The sequence below is a fragment of the Perca flavescens genome, chromosome 2, assembly GCF_004354835.1.
Source record: "Perca flavescens isolate YP-PL-M2 chromosome 2, PFLA_1.0, whole genome shotgun sequence".
Taxonomy (NCBI): domain Eukaryota; kingdom Metazoa; phylum Chordata; class Actinopteri; order Perciformes; family Percidae; genus Perca; species Perca flavescens.
The window spans coordinates 37,844,502-37,871,102 of record NC_041332.1 but is presented as its reverse complement, the minus strand read 5'-3'; the positions used below and the strand labels follow the sequence as shown (position 1 = coordinate 37,871,102).

The 26,601-nt window shown below is 43.6% G+C and overlaps 1 protein-coding gene across 2 annotated transcripts; it reads left to right on the top strand.

Moving 5' to 3' along the window:
* The first annotated feature begins 631 nt into the window (after positions 1–631).
* rnf38 (ring finger protein 38) lies at positions 632–25,755 on the top strand. Of its 2 annotated transcripts, none has more exons than XM_028564684.1 (13): positions 632–740; positions 1,760–2,441; positions 14,408–14,469; positions 20,692–20,894; positions 20,987–21,362; positions 21,467–21,631; positions 21,950–22,120; positions 22,325–22,501; positions 22,681–22,784; positions 22,981–23,065; positions 23,327–23,448; positions 23,589–23,688; positions 24,442–25,755. In XM_028564684.1, the coding sequence occupies exons 2-13, from the start codon at positions 1,838–1,840 to the stop codon at positions 24,502–24,504; spliced, it is 2,232 nt and encodes a 743-aa protein (XP_028420485.1). In that variant the 5' UTR covers positions 632–740; positions 1,760–1,837; the 3' UTR covers positions 24,505–25,755. The 2 variants fall into 2 exon arrangements, with proteins under 2 accessions (XP_028420485.1, XP_028420478.1); XM_028564677.1 differs by having other exon boundaries at positions 22,316–22,501.
* The last annotated feature ends 846 nt before the right edge of the window (positions 25,756–26,601 follow it).

Genomic DNA, 26,601 nt, shown 5'->3' with positions numbered 1-26,601 from the left:
AATATAAGGAACATAATGAGCTCTGTTGGTGTGTAGTGATGACACATGCACAAACTTGTTCTATCCGTGAGAAATGTGGCTCACAAGCACAAGGTCACACAAGCAGACTAACCTCTTTTACCCTTGATGGTGAAAATTGAATTAGGACAAGTTATATCAGACGTGGGCTAAATAAACCAATTTGGTCACTCTTTATTTTCTTCCTGTCTCTGTTTTGTTTTCTAGACACTGTAAAATGGTATGCAACTTCTGCAAACACAGCACATACTTATTCTCGAAGCGAACTTTTGGCTCCAGAAGAAACAGCTGCAATGGGTAGGCTTGGTATTTGTAAATAAATAATTTAAAGCCCCGTATAGCCTGCCTCTCTGCTATCCGCAGCTTCTGATTTAACAGGAGACATAATCGATTACCGATCCTCAACTAATTCATATTGCCAGTAAACTCGTGGTTCTAAAGCATAGTGAACTAAAACAAACCACATTAAACACTTTTAAATATAGTTTCGTGTTCATTTGTTCACGGCGAATGTGTGGGAGAGGTGTATGCTAAAAGCAACTACAAACGTTTTCTGTGTTCTGGTATCGATTGGGCGTGCCTGGTGAAATCCGACTTGAGCGTTGACGGTCTGTCACATTTCACGCTGAAACCAAGCGAACACTGGGCGCACACACACGCTGGGCTCACCATATTATCGACAGATCCGAGTCAGGAGTACCGTCGATGAGAGCGCATTGTAGGTAAGTTGTTGTGAAAAAAAACTTATCAGGGCAGGGAAATTAGACCGGATTTCAGTGGTAGACTCAGAGGCTTTTTAGCTGTGGTCCTTTGTAATTTTAGGTTGACCACTTTTTTTTTTATCTTTCTCTGTGCGCTTTGCCCCTGTTTCTGGGGAAACATTACCGGGTCACCTTAACTCAATGAAATCAAACCGAATACGTTTTTTTTTTAAAGCAGTTTTGTTTTGTTAACATTAACCAAGCAATTTAAAGGGATTCGAGGCGTGGGTGGCTAGCTACGGGGGTTTTCTATGTGTTGGTCGGTGGAGGAGGAGGGGTTGGTTTGGCTTGCCAAGCTAGTGAACGACATTACGCAGACTTGCAAAACAAGTTTAAATGTTTTTTAAAGTGGACAAAGTTGCTTTAAACTCAGTAAGGGGATTATAGTTATGAGAAAGCGACCGGGTATGCTAACAAGGTTGTTGTACGGCTAGAATAAACGGAATAACGCGTTTACCACAGTATGCAATGCTATGCGCATTTACGTTAGCATGTCCCCCCAGCGTTAGCTTCCTGTGAGCTAGCGAGCCATGGCCGTAACGTTACTCATTGCTATGTTGTTATAAACTAAACGTTGCTGTTGAACCATGAGATTTATTGTTGCTATTATTTGAGAGTAGTTACATATTTGTTTTTTTACAGTATACCCGACTCACGGCCACAGTTGTGTTTCAGTTAAAAACGCGAGAATATCGATATGTCGAGTAGACGATGTTTAGCTATCTAGTTGTTGAACCAGTTGGGGGATTTAACGTCACGCTGTGTTTAGTTACGTTAGCGTTACTTCACTTGACATACTTGAGACAGAGACGGTCGGTTTAGTGTAGAGGATCTTTGCTTGAGGGAAGTAGCTACCTCAAAGTTGGAAACACATGCTTCTCTAAATAAGCAATTACGGTTGACACTGAGTGTTTGTGTGAACAGTGACAAAGAGCCCAGTTTAACTGTTAGCCACTCTCCAACTTTGTATTTTTAAACAGTGACTAAAAGCTCTTCTGTGAGAGGAAACGAGAGGAAAACGCAGAAAAAAAGAAACCGAGGAAATCCCCCAAAAGGAAATGCCAATCGCAGCCGCTGGACAGCCAACGACTCAGGAGCCTAGAGTTTGCCCCCGGCTGCCCTCCACCCCGGAGCCTGTCCCTAAAGGGGCTGATTTATTCGACGAGGCGGGGGCGGCGGAGTCGGCGGAGCGAACAGAGTACGGGGGCGCGGAGGGGGGCAGAGGACTCGGGGGCTATAGTTACAGCCATAGCGGCGCTAGGGGCTTTGTGCAGCCCGGTTCCACCAACGGTTCTCCGCCGCAGTCCCCAGCCGCGTCCTCTTCTTTTCTCTTCCATCCACTTCACCCCCACCAAATGGCCATGGAGCCCCCAAGGACTCGATCGCGTTCTCGGTCTGGATATTACCAACAGTACGGTGGTGGGAATGGCAATGTAATTACCGGCAGCGGAGTCATGGGATCTAACCATCATCACATCCACCACCAGCAGCAGCAGCAGCAGCAGCAACTACATCCACAGCAGCAACACGGTGCCGGTTGCGCACCACTTGGAGCTCACAGCAACCACCCGGAGAACCAGCCGCGAGCCCCAGGAAGTAACTCCTCTCCCGGCACTCAGAGGCTTCCTTCGGTTCCCGGAGCGCACCGCATCCCGGCGGCAGGTAAATGTCCCTACTTGTCATTGTCACTGACTGTGTATTGTAGTGTACCCTCGATCATGATAGGTAGATGAGTCGCACAGCACGTTTTTATTTGACTTTTGTCTTTACATAAGCGCCAATTTGAAGTGATTGAAGTCGAGGTGTTAAATACCTCGGGGAGGTTTTTAGAGGCATATTGAGAGGAGGGAGGGAGGGGGGGGGGGTAGGCATGGCATGACAAAAGTATCTGCATGTGTGAACACATTTGTTCCATTCTAATTAGACGGGGTGTTTTATGTGCTTGCCACAGCTGCAGTGTGGATGTGGTGCACAGTTTGCACATACAGTAGGTAAATGAAAAATAGCAGTCTGGGGTAGCCTCAAGCTTATTGAACTGCTGTGCAGTTACCCATGACGTGTTTCTTAAGGCACTGTGGCACGTCTACTTTTAGTCAACTACACAAACATTGATGTAGCTAGGTAACAAGTCTACAGTGTGAACATGCTTATCTTTGTCTAAGCTAGGTATAGGTACAACATGGATAGATAACGCAGGGGCTTTGCTTTGTGGCCTGAAATCTTAGCGAGTGTGCATGGACCGGTTCTGGGTGTAGAACACATGAGTGAGGTCACTCCGACACAGCCAATTCAGTGCACTGAACCACACAACATAGAAACAGCGCAGCTAGAGTTTCACATTCAGCGAGGCCATGGGAAAGCTTTTCTTTCAGCACACCTAACAGGCTTCTCAGGTTAGGAAAATGCTTGGTTGGTAGTTGTCTCCTGCGGTGTTTTGCGGAATATTTTTTAAGTGGTAATTTCAGAATGAAAGAAATTAAAACGCTAAAAGAAAATTGATTTAACTTACTTTTTTTTTTATACATTTCCTTATGTACAAATCATAGTGCAAGTCACAGACACATTTCTTCAAAGTATATACATCAACATGTAAGGGCTAAATGAAATTAGTTTAAGAATAATTAGTTGCTCATCTAAAACATTTCAGGGATTGTTTTGCTCTGCCTTTAGCAGAGTGACTACTCATGCTAATTCTACAATACATGTTGGCATACATATTGTTCTTTATCTATGTTGGCATAATTTAACATGCACAGACTTCAACTACACAGTAGCATTAATCTAATTTGTATATGAAAGCACAAAACAATATTCTACCAGTCCAAATTCCACCCTGACAGCATCACTTACAGTCACACTTTACAATCAGTGTCTTTACTGATGCCTTTTAAACAAAATGTGTCTGCATGCATGAGAACACAAGAGACTGAGCAACTGTATATGGGGACTGGAATTACCTGTCTGGGAGAATGAGAATAAGAAAAAAAAAAACAGCGGAACATACATAAACAAGCAAAGGCCCTTTCTGGACTGCCAGCCTCTAGGTTGTGTAGCAATATGTGTGTTATATATCTAGCTTTGCTGGGTTTGAGGGTTGGAAACAGAGACCAGGAAGAACTGGGATTTAAAAAAATGGTATAAAAGTAGAGCTCAGTGTCCCACTGCATCACCACAGACGGCGAACTAGTCATCAGCAGAGTTTATCGGTCTGCCATGACCTATGACCCATAGTCTGTCATAGTAGCTTGGCTATGACATGTAGGATAGCATAAATCAATGGATAGAATGACTGTATTGTATTTCCATCCAAATGGATTTCGATCTAGAGGGGGAGGCGCTGGCTCGAAATTCTATAGACACTCAGTCATTATCTAGATTAATTTCAATTAGACCTAAAAGCCCACAAAAGAACAGTAATACAGAAAAAAAATATAGGTGTGTATACATTTGTATTTATACTCTGTGTAAGTAAAGTCTAACTGTAGCAAAAGTGCAAAAACATAAAGGGTATGCTTCATTTATTGGCTGTGAAAAGTGCTTCAAAAGTGAAGCAGTTGCTTCATTTTGAAATAAAAAACACAGCATTTGAGTTCTATTTATATTGTTAACTTAGCAAAAGAAAGCCTAGGAAGAATATTCTCTTACACAAGTGAAGCAGCTGGTTAGCTGGACCTTTCCCAGCACTACACACCTTTTATTAGACCTTTTCTCTATATCCAGAAAGGGCCCTGCTTGTTGAGAGTGAGAGAGATACTTAGACCATTCTTCCTGTGCTAGTCACCTGCGTTGGGCATGAAAGCTAATAATATCCTGTACTCCTCAATCCCTCCCCTCTCTCTCTCTAGTCATCTATTCTAAATCTTTTGGCCCCTTTTTGTGCCTTGTTCTTTCAAGCTCGTTTTATACAGTTTGTAGTGCTCACTTTTTTTCTATCTTCTTCTTTTTGACATTCTATCTCATGTACTGTTCAGATGACTTCGCTTACCATTTGAAGGGAATTATCATGTCTTAAGAGGTAAAAAGACTCCTTAGAGCACATGTCTGCAAAATTTAGACTTAAGGTGCAAAAGAGAAGCACAGAAAATGTAGAAGTACTTGAGTTCCCACCAAATGCATAAAACTGCTGCCAAATTGGTCCAAGGGTATAACTGTAGCAGTTGATATCCTATCCTGATTCTGACCGACCTCTGTCACAGCCTGTCCTCTCTTAGCCACATTAATGTCTCCCTCCCCTTTGGATCAGTCAACCCTTTCTGTACCCCTCCGGTCCATTTTCTCTGGCCTCCTCCCTTATTTGTCTAATGGAGGGATCGTTTTAATGGATTGCCCAAAGCATTAGACGGGCAGACACTCCTGCCACTCTACCTTTACCCTTCCACTCCACTCCACTCCTATCCCCTCCATCCTTCTGTCTGCAACAGAAGTGGAAACATGCACTCTGTTTTTTTAATTTATTTTTTACTTCCCTTTTGTGTTGTCGCCCAGGCAACCCCCCCGCCTTGTTTAAAGACAAACTCTTTCACTTGGATCGACCTGGTAGCAGAAGTTCCCTGCTACTCTGTCACTCGAAATAAACAACAAAGTAGTCACTTTGGTTAGCAAGAGAAGATTCTGGGGTAGAGGACCTTGATCTCAAATTAGCTTTAATCCCAATGGATGGGCTCTGAAGAGAGAATGTAGCCTAACTTAAAGCCTTAACTAAGGCCAGTCAGTGCCAAAACTGAACTGGAAAAGGGTCAGGAAAGTCAGCTTTAGGGCGCTGACACACCAACCCGATAATCGGCCGAGTCTGTTTGGTGTGTTCCATGCCATCGTCCGTCTGAGGGGCTGTTGGCCTTCATTTTGGCCGACCTGACATCTTCAGTCGGAGACGGGGCAGTCGGGACTCACCCGGAAATGACTAGCGGAATGAGAGTGACTAGAGTCTCTCAAAATCTGACAAATCTTTTAAACTGACCTTTGTTAGTCTGAAATGAAGACAGATTCAGCTGCCGGTTTTCATTTCTTGGGCAACAATACAGAGTAGCGCCGCCTGCTGCTATGGAGACGTATTACGTTTTGCGCACGCTCAGAGCGTTCACTTAAGTCGATGTAGCCTCACTGTGTTCTGAGGCAGTTTTTTGGACCTCAGGGACCCGACTGATCAGTCCGACTGGCTTTTCTGCCGATGGTCGGCCGTCTGGTTGGTGTGTAACTGCTTGTTAAAGAAGTCCTTGGTTGGATTAGGCAGTTATAGGAGTTGATGTTGGGAGGATGTGCAGTGTATGAGATGTAGGAAGGTCAGGTGCAGAGAACTGATGAAGGAGGGGTGATTACACTGAAGCAAAGTAAAAAATGACAAATGGAGGCTGTTTGGTGGTCTTGCGCAGACTGTGGTGGAGACACAGGACGTCATGAGTAATATTGTAAGCCAAGCACAAAGTGGACGCATGCTTCAGACAGCAGTTGAGTGTGCAGTGCAATCTGAGAGGAGTTGGGAGACACTGGCTGTAGAGAGAAAGATGAAAGTGATTGGCTGGGAGCAGATGGACGCACAGTAGAGAATGGGATATAGGTGGTTGGAACTGAGACTAGAGGCATTGTTTGAGTGTAGGTAAAAGTATGTGTGAGAAATGCATGAATGAATGTTAAGTGGGGAGTTAAGGGGGAGGAAATGAGGAGAAGGAGGTTCTTATCTATTCTTCGATTCAACGTAAAAAAATAAAGCCACACTAGAGCGCCACTTACTGGCCTTTATTTTCACAGGACAGATGAAGAGATGAAACTGGGGAGACCGAGGTGGGTAATGACATGCAGCAAAGGGCCGCAGGTCGGAGTCGAACCCGCGGCCGCCGCGTCGAGGGGTAAACTTCTATATATGTGCGCCTGCTCTACCAACAGACCAACCCGGCCACAGAAATCGTAATTTTTAAAACGTTTCTAAGTTGGAACCGGTTCTCGATGTCCAATCCTAGTAATGACATGGGTGCAAAACCATGGTTCCGATGTCTACTGGATGTAGTTCAGAAGGAGTTTGTCTTCAGGTAGCTGGATTTGTGTTGTTTAGAGCTCTCTCTTACAGCCTCTCACTGACTGGACTGTAAACATCATATTACCTTTTATACTATTCTGTCAAAACCTATGCTGTAGGAATCTATGGCGGTGCTGTCATTAACCCCTTTTTATCAAGTCTAAGTAAGATGATTCACTTCTCACAAGCCACTGCTCTCTCACGCTTGCATTTAGGCTCCGGTTTCTTCTGTAGCAATTCTGTGTCCCAACAACTTTTTCTTGTCGTTTCAACATAACCCCTGTCTGTGTCCTTCCCTATTTTCCCCCTCTTGTTGTCCTCTCTCTGCCTCTGTTGTAACGGCTATGCAAAGCGAGCTGCACATGTACATGGACTGAATATCCGACTGCCAGTCTGAGTAGAGTTGTATTTGTAAGAAAGCACGCCTTTTTTGTTGTATTTTGGCAAAAGGACTATTTCTAACATACTACTTGCTTCTTTCCTTCTTTTTAAATTCACTGATTTTTAACTAACCTTTTCAGACAGTCGACATATGTAGGTGACCTGTTGTAAAAAAGCCACTGATCACACTAATTCCTGTTAAATCATAAGACATAGGCTAGCTAATCATTTTTTGTTTTTTAAAGTGTTTTTAATCCCTGTTTTGGGGATCGTAAACACATCGTTTTGTAGGCTACTATACATGTCCTTGTTGCATTCACTAAGATCTAATCTGAATATTTCTGTCATTCAAACACCTCTGAGTTGTAGTTTAAAACTTCTACAGTCCCCTTAATAAAATCTCTTTTATTCAGGCTCAAGTCCATAAATAGAGTTAATGGATTCAGGCACGGAGAAGGCTCAGTTAGCAACGGTTAGCTCTGTTATAAATATATGGAGTAGAGGAGACGGGTAAAAACCAGACTCTGATAAATGACGTTCAGGGTGTATTGTATTGTACAAGCATACATTGCGAATACATCAAAACATAAAAGTACATTGATAGCAAAGATCAGTATTGTTTTAACTTTTTTAAACTCAACGTGTGCTTCTGCAGCGGTGTGGCCACGGCATTTCTACGGTTTGTTAATACAGTTAATCCCACGGTAAGACCACCAGCCGCATGTTAACTATAGCCTCTGAGCCTAAAGTGAAGTGTTGACGCGTTCCGCGTGTCGTGCACACGGAACGCGACTTCACAAGGGGTGAGGGGCTGGAGGCCGCTGGTCTTTGTGCACTGTAAAAAATACATTGTTGATTGGGGGGGAAAATGTAATTGTTTGACCTGGGCGGGTCTCAATCTACATAGGCGGTGCACCCAAGTAGAAGCTATGCATGGGAAACACTGGTGTGTCTTTGCTATGGTATTTCTTCATCTAAATAGAGTTACACCTTTTTATTATTAGCATCATACAGCCATGTAGTGCAGTATCTGTGGTCGCTTATTAAGCCAAAAATGAAGAATACCTAAGGAATAATGATCTCAAATTCAGAATAAATTATTATTTTGTATGTACTGCCATTGATCCTGGGGGCTACACATTGTGCATTGGTTGCCCCAAAGTCACAGCACAAGTACATTTCTTACAAGTTATTTCCATTCGGCTCCTCAAAATGTAGTTTTAATGAGTTGATAGCTCACTTTGTGGTGCTAGTGTTGAGATTTATGATGGAAGAAGAGAATTAGGACGGTCATCTGTGTCTACCACTCTGTCCATGACTTTCTCTTCTCCAACACTCCCTCTCAGCTGGCTTCTCTCTTTCATTGGGAATAAGGAGGAGAGGGAGATAGTGAGGACAGGAGGAGGAGTGATGGAGTAAGGAGTGTGAGGCAGTATGTTCATGTACCTCCTACTGCCTGTGTGTGTGTGTGTGTGTGTGTGCACACGCCTTGCCAATGCATACATACGGAATAACGTCACCGTAGAAACATTATTCTGTTACTGCAAGAGATCAAATGTTTTTAGTAGAGCTATTCCACTGAAACATCAACCAGCAGCAATACTCTAGTAGCTGGTGTTTATCGAGCACTTGGAGCCTGGAGAACATGTTAGAAAACCTAAACGTTTTTGAAGGATTTATTTTTTAATGTATCCGTGTTTTGTATCCCTACAGTGTAAACCAGCTTGTTAGGATTAGCATCTGTCTCGCTAACTTGCTGCACAGCTTCTCGGTTCTGTGACCAAAAATATAACCCAATGACTTAGAGTCAGAGATTAAATGGGTTCATTTTAGGAGTTGCCAAAGACTTTTATTTTTGTGTGTGTGTGTGTGTGTGTGTGCATTGAATCTGAGAATATGATGCAAATATTTTCATTTCAAAAGTTTAACTGCAGGACACGAGATGTGTCTCATTTCACTAAAAAGACCTTTCTCAGCGCAGTAGAGGTTTTAAGTTGTCCATATCACACTTGTGTGCGCTGCAATGCACACTTGATCAATTCAATTTTATTTATAGTATCAATTCATAACAAGAGTTATCTTGAGACACTTTACAGATAGAGTAGGTCTAGACCACACTCTATAATTTACAAAGACCCAACAATTCCAGTAATTCCCCCAAGAGCAAGCATTCAGTGCGACAGTGGCGATGGAAAAACTCCCTCTCAGGAATATATCTCAGACAGACCCAGGCTCTTGGGCACTGACGGTGCCGGTTGGGGGTGTGAGGAAAGCTTGGAGATTGGTTTTCAAACTACTTGTGATCTCACAACATCGTCCTCGTACGTACACGTCTTAAAACTAGATCTAAGGTGAGCACAGAGCCTCCTCCCCTTCAGCAGATGAATGTGAAAACGATTGTCTAGTGGTAAAACTCTGCACATGCACCATTTTGTACAGCAAAAGGTCAATTATCCAAGTGAAATAACATCTAGCAAAACACATTTTTGTGTGGAATATTTTGGAGTAGAAACTCTTACTTTGAAAAACACCAGGGTTATGAGGCAAACCAAGGCCTTTTTTTTATTTATTTCTAGAAGGCTTCTGTTAACCACATAATACATTCTTCCAAGCTCAGGTGTGTGTGGAGTGTGTAGAAGTACCAAAACATCATAACATGCCCCAGCAAAAATGATATCAATCAATCCCCGAGAAGGGATGTACAAAAGCTTGTGAATTCCAGACAGCAAGCATGTTTAGTTATTCTGTTTCTCTGTGTCGTCGTTGTTTTTCCTCACAGAATTGGGCTGGTTAAAGGTAACTTAAGTTATAGAGGGCTAAAGTTGGCTAATGTCAGCTACATTATGTGTACTTGTAGTGATGTGTGATTCAAGCCAGCTGTAATTGTTTGGTCAAGGTAGGATATGCAGTTGCATTTATTTTCTCATTTATATGATGTACTTTTTTGTGTCTTTGTTTCCAGTGCATTCTCATTTTTCCCAAAACAATACTGTTGCCTATACGCATAATAACTTGAAGATCAAGTATGTGGAGTGCAACCACCTGCGCGTGTTCTGTGTGATGTATTAAGCGGTTTTCAGACTTGAGAACAAATGCGGGATGGAGGAGCAACCTTAAGGACTGCAGCAGCAACCGTACAGAGAGGAAGATAATGAGAAAGATAATGAGGAAGGAGAGAACAATAAATAGATGGAGGAGGACAATGAAGTGGGTGAGAGGTAGAATCAGTCCCATTTCTATAGGGGCACACACACACACACACACACACATGCTTGCCATCAGGCCTGTGTGAAGCAGTGTTAGGCAGGTAATGGCTGGGCAGGCGTTACATGCCCGCCTATTTTAAGCCTGTGTGCCAGCTTGTTACTCGACTCTGCTTTGCGCCTGGGTGTGAAGTGTGCGGTGACATGTGTTCAGGAGGCGGGGTGAAGAGAGAGGTGCGTTATATCGGTGTGTGTTACACATATGTCTGGCTAAAATTGTATTTACTTTCTGTATGTAAATTTGGACAAGTTCTGCGGCATTCGACAAGGTTTTCCGGTCCTTTTCCCATTTGTTACCGTTCAGCTGGTGATTTAGGTAAGCCTGTCACTTATCTATCATCTTATCTATCCAGACACCCTTTCTATTCACCCACTTTCCCCGGTGTTTTTCCACGAGAAGGGAAGTTTAATAGAGAAAGACCACAACAGAGAGGTTGATGGAGATCATGGGCAGAGATGGTGCGATAGGAAAAGCGAGGAAATGTGGATGCTGTGAGATAAAGCAGCAGGAATATAGGGGAGAGAGACAGGCCGGCAGATAGGGAAATAGATCGGTGGCAGGGAGGCATGGTGATGAAGTGATGGGAGAGTGTGAGGAGGAGGAGGATATGTGGGGAGGGTGTCTGAGCTGTGCGCAGTCGGAGAGGGAGGGGGAGAGAGGGATGAGAAAGGGAGGGTGAGGTGGAGGAAATGGATAGAAATAGCTGATGCACTCTGAGGCTTACAGAAAATCAATAGCAGTCAAGAGGGGAAGACACAACCCCCACCCTGCTCCCTCCCTCTCTCTCTCTCTTTCCCTTTCTGAAGGCTCCCCCCCCCCCTGTGTCGTCTTCCTTATGCTTTTTCCTCCACTCTTTATCTCTTCCCATCTCTTTTTCCTCCTCAGTGCCCTCACCCTCTCATCCTTGTCCTCGTCTTCTGTACCTTCACTTTGCCTTCTTCTTGTCCCCCACATTACTTCCCCAGTCGTTTCTCTCCTTCACACTCCCTCTTCATCCTCACCTCCCATTACTCTTGTACTGGCCTTGTCTTTCACCCTCTTTCCAAGACATCCTCTTTTCTTTTAACAAGCGGCTTCATGCTTTAAACAGAACGGGTATCGTGGACGTAGGGCTGGGTGCCGAATATAGAGTATCGAAAAATGCCTCGTCATTCAATCATTAAATCTCATCATCGTCAGTGAGCCAATAAGTATGCAGCATGCTTCTACCAAGATCTGATAATGTTTGAGATTGGCTGTTTAATGTAACACGCCGTAGAGACACGCAGGAAAAACTCTTGGTTGCACACGGAGACGGGGCTCACGTAGTAGGAGCTGAAAAAAAAAAAAAAAAAAAAAAGATTTGTGCCATAATGTGTAATGTCATTTCTTTTTGTTTTATAAAATTGGTAGCGAAAACAAGTATCGTTTAGGAACCGGCATAAAAGTCACGGTATTGGTATGGCAGTTTTTTGAACAATACCCAGCCCTACATGGATGTCCATAATATTTTCTACTTTCCAAAAGTCAATGGCAATATACAGCCATTAGGAAGGTGGGATTGGGGCATGAATATAGAAATGGTTTTGTGTGGTCTGTAAACTTGTTTCATTATTCACACATTTACTTTCGCCAATTTATGGTTGATTACTTATTACTTTTTTGCCATTCACCTTCATACCACCTATAACTTTGACTCTTCACAACAGGATAGGGCTCTTTTGTTTTTCATAGCCTACTTTTAAGTCCAAATATTTCATATCGTCACGCCAACATAGCATAAAAAAATGGCCCTGCTCACAGTTGCACCCCCCTCTATGACCAACACCATCTCATTGCAACTTTACATTTAATCTGTTGTCAAAGTAGTTTGCTGTCAAAGTAGTTTGCTGAAAGCACGCACACGCATTCTGAGCTGTTTTTCTTTTTCTCCACCATGCTTAGCAAAGTGATACAATTACGCTTGGCCAATCCTGTTAATTTCACTAGAAATGAAAATCTCTAAAAAATAAATGGTCCAATGTAGTGGTACAGTAAAGGGTGACACCTTCAAATAGCTGCTATAAATTAAGCCTGTCCATAATGAACAAGTTTGTAAGGCTTATGATGGTTTAAGGTAATACAAGTCCATGTTGGATGTGCTTTTTCTTCACCTAAAAGCAAGTTGCATTGTTTTAAATGGACAATTATTAGTCTCCTCGACCCATCCTCTTCTCTGTCATTCTTTTTACAATTTCCCTCCGACATTTGCAACATTGACATCACTGCTGCCTACAGTGTCTGTTATGTGTGTGCATACGTCTCCACTATCTGCCTGAGTGTGTGTTTAAAGTATTAACATATTTTTAAGTTTATAATATTCATGAAATTGCCTATATTAGCATTTTCTACAATTTCCTAGATGTAGGAGAAGAAATGTCCACACGCATTTAAATTCATACTGCGACCCTACTATTCAACTTTTCGTGTGGCCCGCAGTGTAGAAACTAAACTAAGTGTGCTGTGCTGTGTGCAGTCTGTTTGTCCAACAGTGAACATGATGTCATCGAAAGGTTTTAAACCGGTTCTGTAGCTTCTGTGCTGTGCTCCATAGAGTGACTCTGACTGAATGACTCGTCTCGGACTCAATTTACCGGACTTCGACAATGCGAAAGTGAAACCATATTCAGGGGGGAGAAGGATTTTTGCCTATTGTGACCGGTGAATGAGTGTCGTACAGAAGAACGCCATGCAGCCGGTGAGTTCCCTGAATGCTTCACCAGCACTCCGTCCCAAAGCTTCGCGGTGAAAATGGCCTTTTAGCCGGTATTCACTACACTATTGTAAGCTTTACTTAACTCAACCTTTTCAATCCATTTATTTAGCCTGCTCTAGAGATTGGAGAGGAAATGCTTTTTTATAGGGATTGAGGAATTTAGTTAGAAAACCTCACTCTGCCTCTTCTTTCTCTTTCTCTCCCCCCTCTCTTCTTTGTTGTCAATCACAGCTTTTCTTCAAAGAGGAAAGCTGTGAGCAGGAAAAATCCCACAAACAAACAGCCGAGAGGTGAAAAATGCTCTTTTTTTAAAAGGCATTTTTTTTTGTGTGCATCTATTCCCTTCTAGTTTAGCTCTCTTGATCTTGATCGTAAAGGGAGCCTTGTCTGGAGTGCCCTTGGGAGTGCTCACCCTTGGTGTGTGTGTGTGTATACCACTGCCACCATCTGTGGTGAGGACATCCCCAGCTAAAGATGTGCCCATGACAAAGGGAAAAACAAAAGCCAGAATGAATAGAAAAGACAATAAAAAGATGAAAGGATTGTAGAAAAAAAACAAAAGAGTAAAAGTCCTTGCCGTAATGCAAGCGACGGTATCATCAGAAAGCTTCTCTAATCCAGGATTAGTGTGTGTGTTCGTGTGTTCTGATGGTATACCATATGTGTTTCAGTCACTTTGTGCTGTACGCCAGCAGGTCAGCGCCCCTTCTCACAAACATGTTGTCATTGTTTTTTGCTGCTGTGCATTAAGTCCAAGTTTCACGAGAACAATAACAACAAAAGGATTAAACGTACTGTAGATAAACAGGAGTCTTCCCACAATGCCTGGGTATAATTGTGCTATCCATTTCAACCTAAGGTATTACCTACATGTTTTCATATATTGTAAAATAATAGACATTATTACTGGAGGTCATGCTAGTCAAACTCATGCAGAGCAGGACGAGACTTTGTTCAGTGTAAGGATCCATACAGGTGCCTTACACTGTAAATGCGAGAAAGTAGAGAACGGTCTGTGTTTTTATGCCGATAGCACATTGGTTGTGGTCCAAATGGAATCGCATAAAAAAAAAAAAAATCACACATTTCATTACATTGTTGACTAATCATCTGCAAGGTTGCATCAGTTGTGGTGAATGTATGCGAATAATAAGCTCCAGGCTTTACCGATTTTTACGGGAAATGTTGTCTCGCTTGTCTCACCTTGTGTTCTATTCTGCTTTTGCCTTCTCTGTGTAGGAGCCTCTGGCGGGTCCTACCACTGCCACCCAGATCATGCATATGGAGAGGAAAGTGATAAGGTAAGCCTCACACTACACTTGTGTTGCATAATCCATACAGTACCAGTCAAAAGTTTGGACACAACTTTCTCAAAAAAAAAAGCGTGTCCAAACCTTTGACTGGTACTGTACAACATAATAAATATATGGCTGTTTTCTGTTGCCCACTATTGTGCAGCCTGATTTAGAGCATGCTGCTCTATGAATCAGTATTAGATGATATCTTCTCTCTGGGTGAAGGACTGAGACGCATTCACACAGAATAATGTCTGGTTTTGGTGCTGCGGTGGCAATGAACTCTAGTAACTTAAGACTTTGACTCATTGTGATGTGGAAAATTTTCCTTAAAAAATAAGATTTTTAATAATATTTTGACCAATAAAAAGTACTTGAGAAGCATATGTTTACTACAGATGCATAAATATGAAACACTGCTTTCCAATGAGTTATAAAGGCATTAAAACCTGATCCACAAATTATGTTCAGCCGATTCTAAATTATTTTTCTTAGAAAAGTGAAATGTATTATTTTAATTTAAAACGTATTCACATCCATTTATTTTAAAATAAACCTAACAGATAAAGGGCTTTTGGGCTGGAATAACAGCTTTGTCTTTTTCAGGGCTAAAATACTCACAAAGAAACTCACACAGCACTGTTTGGAAATTTCAACTCTGCTCTACTTTACACAAATGTTGAAGTATTTTTTACATGGTATATTTTATACACATTAAACATGTCGGCACCCTCCCCAAAAACAAACAAACAAAAGGATGGAGAAATGTAAAGTGTGCTTGTTTGTTGGGCAGTTGTGCTCACATTGCTCTACTCATTTTAGTTTTTCTTTCTTTTCATTTGATTGAAAGGACATTATAGGAGCTGACCATGCTTTTAAATAATCCGCTGATAGCCATTCTTGGCAACTACAGATGCACCGATTGACCGGCCGGTGACCGGAATTGGCCGATTTTCAAGCGATCAGCCATGACCGGCGACCGGCAGGTCAGTCTGACATATGCCGATTTTATGCCGGTCAAATGCCCTCGAGCGCCGCATGATTAACATCGCGCAACATCAGCGCACCGCCGCTCAATCAGCTGTTTATGAAATGTTATAAAGTTGTAATTATACACGGCTCTGCAGAGCAGTCTGCTCTACTGATCTCAGGCGCTCTCTCTCCCCTCTGAGGCTCAACAACTGGAACATGAAAACCGCGGGTCCCGTGAAATATGACGGCTACCGTTTATCGTGAAAACCAAAGTGAAAAACGTAGTATCTTCCCTCAGCGTTTAGTTTGTTGCTGAACTGTGTAAAATGAGTGGTGACGTTTATGTTTTCAGGTAACGTTACTGTTGATGTTTAAACAGGCCGGTTTGTGTGTTTTGAGAAATATCTTTATACTGCAAGGCTATATATATGACCTTGCAGTATAAAGAATAAATAATTTTTTATTTTTTTGGGGATGTGAAAAGAAGGAAATGGTTCTTCCATAACATTGCACTTTAGATGTGTGTGAATTTCCCACACCAGGAGTAATTTATATAGTTCTATTTCATAGCGATTGATTATCTATTCAAAAAATGTTCTATGTAAAATGTTCTATTAAAGAAAAGATGGAAAATAAATATTTGTGTGTGCTGTAAAGTGGCTAGAAAATATGAAATCGTTATCGGCAGTTCAAACTCAATGAGAAATTGGAATCGGCCTAGAAAGTTGTAATCAGTGCATCTCTATTGGCAACCTTCTTTATCAGCTGATTACTGGATGATACATCCATGCACCACTCAACTACAATGTCTACACTAACCGTATGATTTTCCTTTTCCATTGATGGTGCTTATTTTTTATTAGAAAAACTGAAATTCTTAAGGAAATACGTTTGCATTGTGTATTTTCAACATAGCAGCTATTACTGAAGGTGAAGAAGGAGAAGAGGGGAGGCAGGATGCTGAGGAAGGTGTTGCAGAAAGCTTGGAGGGAAGGGAGGAAGAGAGGGATGGGAGGCCAAAAACAGGGAGGGGGTATTGCTAATGATTTCACTTCCAGCTGTGGGACTTGGTTGGAGTGAGGGAAGGGAAAGAGGGGGGGAGCGAAGGAGGGAGGGGGGAGGAGGAAGGGAGGAACAGTGGCAGAGGAAACAAAATGGGCTTTGAAATGTTGTTGATGGAAAGAAAATAAGTGGGGGAGGGAGAAGTGGGGGAGTGTTAGTGGAAGCATGTCTGCAAATATTAATGAATCAGTAAAAGCAAATGACCATATTTGCTCAGTGTGCACATTCATGCACAATTTTGAGGGCATGAATGCTGGAAAAGAGCACCTTAATGCTCAGTTGTATTTCATAGGTGAGCATACACGCTGTGGGCCGGTCTTTATTTTCGGTTCCCAGCATTGACAGCGAAGCCACAACAGCTGCTGGCCACAGTTACTGCGTGCATGTGCGAGTGGATGCACATCCCAAATGTGGACATAGTGAACTAGAACGTTGTAGGGTGTGTCTGTACTCGTGCTTCAGGATATCTGCCCAGCCTGGTGTGTGCACACTCTGAATGTGGACACAGTGAGAGGAATGGGGAGGGTGTGTGTGTGTGTGGTCTTCACATTGTGAGCACAGCAGAATGTGCTGTAAGATCAGCCATAGTGCATTTTGTGTGTGTGTGTGTGTGTGTTTTGAGTCAGCATTTCTTTATTTTTCTGGCTTTAGTTGAAACATGTTTGGACCAGACGTGTGTAGCCTATATGTTCACAACAAGCACTCTATTAGAACATAAGGTGACATTAAGGCATATTGCTTGAGGACAGACACACACACACACACACACACACACTTTTTGTCTGACACCGCTCCCCTACCACTAACGCGGGTAGACAGGCCCATCAAACTTTCATACTAATGGGCAATAGTCTGCATGTGTTAAGACTCTGTGTGTGTGTGTGTGTGTGTGTGTGTGTGTGTGTGTGTGTGTGTGTGTGTGTGTGTGTGAGAATTTCTTGTCTTGTCCCCTCAGATTTTAGGTCGGGCTCTCGAACAGGACAGAGGAAAAACTGGGTGGGAGCAAGAGGAAGAGGGGTTCAGCTTATCTGATGGAAGGAAAAGGGGGGATGGGAGGAGGTTTTTGAGGAGGGTGGGGGGTGTGTGTGTGTCAGGCTTGGGATGGAGGAGGCTGGTTTAGATATGAAAATGGGCACACTAGATGTCCCTAGGGTGTTGGTGTTGGGGCTAGACTGGTACAGAGGTTGTGGGGGGTCGGTCGGGTTGTTGTTGAGAGGAACAGAAAGGTTTGGGGGTGGGGTGGGTGGAGTGCTGGTACCCTCCAGCCTGTGTCGAAAGAGTGTGTGTGTGTGTGTGTGTGTGTGTGTGTGTGTGTGTGTGTGTGCGCGCCTGGCTTTAAAACGTTAAGCAAGGGAGGACTCATCCTACACTTAGTCTTGGCTTTCTCTTTTCTGTTTTTAACGAGGGTCAGTTTATTACAAATCATAAAAATAGTATGTCTACACTTTCCTTTTTCTCATATTGGGTTTTAAGTTCCCTTGTTTGACAAGTTCACTTTGGATCCAAAAATGTTCAATCATTCCACTGCACAATTCAAAAGCTGGCTGTCAAAGATACCATTACCTCCAGAAAGAGGAACAGAACAAAAATGTATTTTGAACTATGGAAAGGGCACTGAATACTTTTAGATATAATACAGCTTTGAAGGGGTTGGGACAGGCTTGCTGATGCACCAGTCAGACAAATGCTCAGGCATGGAAATGTACACCACTGTAAAGATACAGACCCACTCAAAATCATGGTGTGTAACCCTCGCTGCGACCCAAATGTGTTCTGTCATTTAGGGCCTAGTGCGCCCTGAGGCTCCCCCAAGCTTTTCCCTCTTACACACTTAATCTTTCTTTACTTCTTTTTTTGTTCAATTGTCCTTCCTTCTTTCCAGCCCTCTCCTATCATGTAGTCTGACTAAATGAAGTCATTGTTATTGTTGCTCTTTCCCATAAACTGGTCAAGCTCAGGTCACATCCAGTGCTGTAAGTGAGCGATGGAGTCATTAGTGTACAGTGAGTTTTGGCCCTACAGTCAAAATACATTTTGTTCAGGTTTATTAGAACAGCAGTGTCTGCCTTCTAAAGAGCTTCAGAAGAGCTTCAGAAGGTATTGTTCGTTATAGGCTGTAGAGCTCAAACAGTGGCAGCTGCCCATGTGTGAATGTGAATTTGCGCATGTCTGCGGGCGTTTCCATAAGTGTGTGTGTGTGTGTGTGTGTGTGTGTGTGTGTGTGTGTGTGTGTGTGTGTGTGTGTGTGTGTGTGTGTGTGTGTGTGTGTGTGTGTGTGTGTGTGTGTGTGTGTGTGTGTGTGTGTGTGTGTGTGTGTGTGTGTGTGTGTGTGTGTGTGTGTGTGTGTGTGTTTCTGCAGCCTGCTCTCCAGCTGTTTCCTGTTAGCTATCACACTGCTCCCAAGGTTGCTGAGCTGTGTATGTGTGTGTCTGTGCGTTAAAAGTCACAGCCGCTGAGTCATTTTTATCACACTTTAACAACGTGTCTCTCCCACGAAGAAGGGATGTGGAAGCAGGAATCACGTGTGTGTGTGTGTGTGTGTGTGTGTGTGTGTGTGTGTGTGTGTGTGTGTCTTAAAGAACCGGTGTGTACCTCAGAGCAAAGCTAAGGTCTGCATTAGACAGAATAGCCCCTTTCACACAGGCTTTCAAGGCGGGAGTGATGCGCCTTTGAGCCTCCTCGGCGTCTGTGTGAAAGTTACGAAGACTGAATGGGGGGACGGAGTTGTTGCTTCTTTAAGGCGACAGCAAAGGTAGTCGAAGAGCTGTAACGGAGCCGAACCGACGTCTGTGTGAAAGGGACAGCCGGCATGGCAAGCTGCATACAGACTACAGCAGGGCTGGGTATCGATAGCATTTTTCCGATACTGTTACCGATACCAATACTGTGTCTTCGATACCGGTTCCTGATCGATGTAACGTAGAGTTTTTCCTGCGTGTCTCTACGACGTGTAACGTTAGACGGCCAATCACAGACATTATTAGATCTTGGTAGAAGCATGCTGCATACTTATTGGCTCACTGACGCCGATGAGATTTACTCCTTAGGTATTGAATGACGAGGCATTTCTCGATACTTTAGAGGCACTTCGGTCGGTGCTTAAAAAGTATTGAATTGCAACACTGATATGTGATAATATGATGCATGAGTCGACTCAAAACGTGACAAAGCAGCGTTCCGAGTAGCCAAAGTTATCTATTACTTAGAGTTACATGAAACGTGCTATAGTCCACCTTCTCTTCCACTCGTTCTCTCCCTCTCTCAAACACTTAGACGGGGCATCTCTGTCCATCTCTTTACTGACCGTTGTGCTCGTACAATGCATTAAGTTGGCGGTTTGTGGGTCCGGTCGGATTTACGTGGTTGATTAAAGGTGCGTAAAGGGCCAAACCCACTACACGCATACCCACTGTTGTGTTACATGGCATGCCTCTCTTGCTCCTGGAATTCTGGGATGCTATGTGAAATCACACACTGGGGCGGCAATATGCTCCCTTTGCTGGGTTCTGTGTGGATAAACAAAGCCGGCTGAAGGACAGACCTTCATTGCGGAATCTCTGTGTGAAAGGGGCTAATGACTAAGAACTGACACATGAGCGTGCGTGTGTTCTTGCCTCACCAAGTGCCAAGTGTGAGAGTCACTGCTTGACTGTAAGTGAAGTGACTCACCGATGAGTTGATTGGATTAAAACAGGGTATATGATAACTCTTTAGTCAGTCTAAACCTGCTTTTGTGCGTATTACTGACTCTTTGTCTCCAAGAGAAGTATTTGTCGAGCTCTCCAGTTGAGGGTGTGTACGTTTGACTCGCACATGGGCCTGTGAGTGCTTGTCTTGCTTTTGCATATCCTCACTTCAAGAGGACGTGGCTCTGTACCCTCAGGGCCTCAGAGCACTGGTGGTATAATATGCTCACTCACACTCTCTCGCTCACACACACACACACACACACACGCATATAAGCGCACACACACACACACACATATAAGCACACACTCTGGATCATACAGGAAATGCCATGATTCACAAAGGAACTTAGTGTCTATGCAGTAGTATGGACTGTAGGCTAGAGGGACTGTTAAGCATGGTGAAATTGATTTGATACGAGTGCTATGGGTCACTAACCACAGCACTCATCCTCTCTCTCACTCTCTTCCATTTTTTTCCCTCCATTTTCCACCCCTCCCTGTGCAGAGTGAGGAAAGCCCCAGTCCAAAGCGCCAGAGGCTGTCCAGTCAGTCTGTCTTGGAACAGCTAACCTCATCCGTACCCCCACCATCCACCCCATCTCCCCCCATCCGCCCCTGGGAGTCAGGACCCCCAAGTCGGAGACAACCTCACCCCCACACGCACTACCACCAGGAGAGATGCCTTACTCCTGCTCGTCACAGACGCAGGTAAGTAGATTTCTTGATGTCTGCCACTTGGCTCCACTGTAAGTTAACTGAGCTTCCCAGATTTCAGACGCTCCCTCTCTTCCCACCTCTAGCCCGCCAGCAAGGCGTCAGCGCGGCCGTCTCTCCAGACCCACCCGTCACTTGCCTCCCCATCAACACCCCCCTACCCAAGCCCCCGCACCTCGCCTGTCGCCATCAGAGCACCAGGATGAAAACTACCACCACAACACCCATCCAGCAACACACCACACATACCCCCCCCACACACCCAGCGCCTATGGTCAGCCTTCCACAGCCGGAGGAGCAGTGGCAGGTTTGGAGGAGCCCCGAGCTTTCCACCCGCCCACCTTGTCGCCACGACTACTGCACCCAGCTGCTCACCATCACCACCTTCACCATCATCATCAGCAACAGCATCATGCAACACAACCGCAGCAAGGAGCCATGGTCCTGGACTTACATGAACAAGTTAGTCTGCAAATACGTTCAATTTACGTACTTGTGTGTCTGTGTGTGTGTGTGTGTGTGTCTGTGTCTGTGTCTGTCTTAACTGTGGTGCGTTTTCTCCCCAGCTGCAGCAAGCCAGTGTACCAGTCTCCTACACCGTGACCCCAGTCCCTCCACACAGTCTGGCAGCACCTTTGTGTAACGGCCAGCACCTTCCCCCTACCTGTTCCTCACAACAACAAGTCCCTGCCTGCAGTGTGGTCTTCAGCACTGGACAGCACTACCACCCGGTGAGAAGAACACAGCAGTGTGCCGTTTTTGTGGGCGTGTGTGGGTTTGTTTGTTAATAACAAAGTGCACGTTGTGCTGTGCAGTCTCGGTTACAGCTTAACCAATTACAAATCAAAGTGCTCCAAAGGAAAGTGGAGAAAAAGTACGAAAAGACCTGCTGAACATTTGCCTGTTTTAAAGGGTCTTGTTAATCTTCCAGGTCTTGGCTGCCATCTTGTGGCCTGACTTGTCACATTACAATCCCAACCGTGAGAAGAACATGCATTTAAAACGTTTCTCTTGTCTTTTTCTGTTTTTCCTATTCACCCTTTTTCCAGATGCTACAAGCATGCTCAATGCAACATTTGCCGGTGCCCTATGCCTTTCCCTCGCTGCTGTCCGGTGACCCTCAGTTCCTGCTTCCCCATCCACCCCACCTCTCTCACCACCCGCCCCACCTCCCCGCACCCACACAGTTTCTGCCTTTCCAGACGCAACAGCCACGATCGGTACGTTTAATTTTTTATATTTTTATAGTTCTTCTATAGGTCTTCTATCTATAAATAATAATATTATAATGAAATCTGATCTGCCATCCTGATTTAGCTAAAAAATCCTACAAAACTACTTGTAAACATCAGTGTTGGACCATTAAAGCTGTTCTCCATTTGTCATAAAGGATAATGTAGTATGTTTCTCGTCAGCCCCTACAGAGGATTGAAAATGAAGTTGAGCTTCTGGGAGAGCAGCTTTCAGTTGGTGGAGGCTTCAGCTACGCCCACCACCACCACCACCACCACCACCACCAGCCTCCCTCCGCCCTGCCGCCCTCCACACCACTCCAGTTCCTCTCGCACCATGACCCCCTGTCGCAGGAGCTCTTTACAGTGGTGAGTACATTCATTACCCGTCATTTGTTTGGATTATAATATATGATTATGGAAAAAAAAAAGAGAGGAAAGGGGGAGCCTTTACGCTCGGTGGAATAAATAGATTTTCCTTTCTTTGTCCCATCTTTCACAGCCCTATCCTCACTTTATGCCTCTATTCACAAGCTTGGCTTTCACAGCCCTATCCTCACTTTATGCCTCGCCGATTCACAAGCAGGCGTTACCGCTCTCCGCAGGCTGTACCCCCATCACCCTACCACCCCAGCTTCCTGCCTTACTTCCTGTAAGTATTTTTCACTTTCTCAAGTTTGTTGGAACTACACAGGTGAATTTGCCGGAGATTTGAGTATAATAATAATAATAAATTGAATTTATATAGTGCTTTTCACAAACTCAAAGTCGCTTAATGCCTCGAGTATGCCCCAGAGACGCATGCAGTGTTACTAAATTTTGTGCACCTTGTCTTCAACCACATACAGCTCGATGCTTCCCGTTCCCCCAAATGTGGCCCCCACTATTAATCTAGAGCTGGATGTGGACGACGGAGAGGTGGAGAACTATGAGGTAGGACAGACTACTGCTTAACGTTCAGTCAATAATAATGTTAACACATGATATATGTTAGGATTTCATTTAAGTTTTTTTTAAGCAACTTGTTTTGTCAGCCCTAATACATCTATTATGAAATCCACTCGCTCCCTGTCAGTTTCCACATAATGTTAACAGTTCATTAATGAAGCCATTTTTTCCTCCTAGTCTTTAAAGACTTGACCTGAACTGGAGACATTGTCCTCTAAACTGTTCCTTTCTGTGTGAAACCTTCAGGCCCTGTTGAACCTTGCAGAACGTCTAGGAGAGGCCAAGCCCCGCGGTCTAACAAAGGCAGATATAGAACAGCTTCCATCATACAGGTTCAACTCCAACAACCATCAATCTGAGCAAACACTGTGAGTACCTTTCAGCCTTTTTAAAAAAAAAAAAAAAAAAAAAATCTGTGTTGAGAGGAATGTTTTCTGTGGTTGGCTGTAGGTATGATTTTTCTTCAACGTGCTGTTTTAAATGGTACCAACTGTACTTTGTCTTACAGGTGTGTGGTATGTATGTGTGACTTCGAGTCTCGCCAGCTCCTAAGGGTCTTGCCCTGTAATCATGAGTTCCACGCCAAGTGTGTAGACAAGTGGCTTAAGGTGAGTAAATAGACGTGCCGCTATTTGAATAACTGTAAACGTAAAAACTCTTTTCCATTTCGCTCTTAAAGCAGCAGTGGTGGATAGAATGCAACAAAAATAACCCGCCATAATTTGAAGTAGAGTGAGACCTCTTCCTGCAGCTCTCCTCCCCCATCTCTGTCACACGTGCAATGCATGCGCAGAAAAGCCAATAGAACTCTCTCTATCTATATCTCTATCTCTCTCTTTCTCTCTCTATCTCTCTATCTCTTTATCTCTCTCTCAAATGATCTGTGATTGACCAAAGTCTCCCAGCCATATTATCTGAAGACAGAGCCAAGGGAAGGTGCAGACCATTTGAATTACAATATGCTGAAAGATTATTATAGAATGTTTGCCCAGCATCGCCAAAAATAAAGTGCAACCACAGCTTTAAAGCCTGGTCACAATAGGAAGTGGCACAGCGAAATTCATCCATGCATCTTGGCAAAATAGACCAGAACTACTTTAGATAATGAGCAACTAGCACGGCTAACGCGCTAGTCAGCTGCAACATGCTACCGCTAGTCTGTCACAATAGCTCCCTGAGCTTGTTTCTATTATCTCAGTACTGGCCTGTTTTATATTTTACTGTTTTTAAATGCCTTCAATAAGTAGACAGTTTAAACACTTTTTTTTTTTTAGCTGTGGTGTTCGTATCTATTATGTATTAATCGGAGAAGGTCTGAAGGTCTGTTTAACCGTTATCTCCTTATTTTTCCTTCCTTCCAGGCTAACCGGACCTGTCCTATCTGTCGAGCCGATGCTTCTGAGGTCCAGCGTGATTCTGAGTGACCTCATATCAACACCCAACATCTGCAATCCCTGACTCCCTTTTGGATGCATCAACCAATCAGTGAACTTCTCTCCTTCAATTATACACCTCTGCTCAGACATTCTGCCTCTTTATACCCCAGGACACTGAACAGTAATTCTCACCTGGGATCAGCAACTTTCTACTGACTCATGCTCACTTTATTGCTGGACTTCCTCTGCCTTCTGTTTTGGACTATTACGCCCCTACTACTCTGCCTTCTGCTCTACCAACAAACATTTAGGGAAATTGGCTGTCCAAAGACTTTGACTATTTCATTGTTATTATTTGAGTTATAATTAAGCATTGACATCTTGGCTAGCAGAAGTTGTTGTTTCTACTAGATTATAATTGCAGTTGAACAGTATCAGTCAATTTTAATTTCTGTGTGTGCATTCTTGCATTCCTCGGCATGAGAGCATTCTGTATGGGGTGAAACAAAGTTACTGTACACTGTGTCAAAGAGTGAGCTACGTTGGAACAGTGAAAAATTAACCTTATTTTCCTCTAGGTAGGCGTGTGGGTGTGTGTGTGGGTTTCTCCTCCTGTGGTATTTCTACAGTTCATGTAGTACAGTGCATTGACTTCCTTAATCTGATTTCTTTTCACTCCACTTCAGATAGATTTAGACTCACTGGAAGCCGAGGTTAACGTCAGGCCTTTTTTTCAAAGTTAAAAATTGAAGTGTAGGTCCAAGAACATCTTTCAGGGAAGTTGACGATGCTTTTGTGTCATGTTCCTTTCTTTTCTAAGCCACACATCATTAAGGTGCTCTACAACTTTATCTCCATCTCTCCATGTCTGCCCATCTGCATTAGTTTATAATAAGTAAAGGCTGAACACTTTTTATCTTACCTAAAGGAAACCGATCCGGACTATTTATCCTATTCCACTAGCTCTCCCCTTAAGGCACATTATGTGAATACATTGGATCCCACAGAGCTGACAAGGTGGATGAAAACATTCTTTTAAAATGTCACCAAAACATTCATACATGCTCAATTTACTAGCTTTCTCAGAGGAATGAAGCCTCTGAAAACATGCATCTATATCTGTTTCGGTTCCCAAGCAGCTTTCTGTCAGTGCTAGATATAGGTGCAATGATTTCTCCACCATTAAGGTCCCATCACATGGTGCACTTTGGATGCTCTTATATATGCCTTAGTGGTCCCTTAATATTGTATCTGAAGTCTCTTTTATATAGACCTTAGTGGTCCCCTAATACTGTATCTGAAGTCTCTTTTATATAGACCTTAGTGGTCCCCTAATACTGTATCTGAAGTCTCTTTCCTGAAATTCAGCCTTGGTGCAGAATTACAGCCACTAGAGTCAGTCCCACAATGAGCTATCCTTAGTATGTGCCATTTCTGTGTCTGAAGCTTTAAATGCTATTGAGGTGAGGTGGGGGGGGTTGACCAACTGCCAATTTGCTCGTCTGAAAGCCATGTTGTCTCTCTCTCATGGGTGGGCCAAATTCTCTGGGTGGGCAAAGCAGAGAAAGGGGAGGTAACCTTGCTCCTTATGACATCATAAGGAGAAGATTCCAGATTGGTCCATCTGAGCTTTCATTTTCTCAAAGGCAGAGCAGGATACCCAGGGCTCGGTTTACACCTATCACCATTTCTAGCCACTGGGGGACCATAGGCAGGCTGGGGGAACACATATTAATGTTAAAAAACCTCATAAAGTGAAATTTTCATGCCATGGGACCTTTAACAGCAGAAAACGTTTGAAGAGACTTCTAAGGCCACAGCTAATCTATTGTTTGACCAGACGGTGGGTGTGACACTTCAGCACTTTAAGACCTACACACATTTCATTCTGAACAATCCACTGATCAGTTTTCCCAGAGTCCATGTGTGTATGGGAATATTCAAATGCATTAAAGGCATGTATGTTCTCCACATCGACCTCCAGCATCTACAGTATCCTAATATGTTGATTCCTTTATATTCTTCTTACAGCACATCTGTTTATTTCCAGAGGTTTCGGGGCTCAGTTTTTTTTTTAAGATATGTTATCTCTGTAAGGCCTATGTCAGCATGTGATAATGTTATTCAGAGATGTTCACCTCATGC

What these genes read in the sequence shown, in the direction of transcription:
- rnf38 (XM_028564677.1), top strand. Translation starts at nt 1,838, where the DNA reads ATGCCAATCGCAGCCGCTGGACAGCCAACGACTCAGGAGCCTAGAGTT. An exon ending in TCCTGGACTTACATGAACAA is followed by an intron (nt 21,363 to 21,466) that starts GTTAGTCTGCAA and finishes TTTTCTCCCCAG; the next exon opens with CTGCAGCAAGCCAGTGTACC. An exon ending in AGACGCAACAGCCACGATCG is followed by an intron (nt 22,121 to 22,315) that starts GTACGTTTAATT and finishes GTTTCTCGTCAG; the next exon opens with CCCCTACAGAGGATTGAAAA.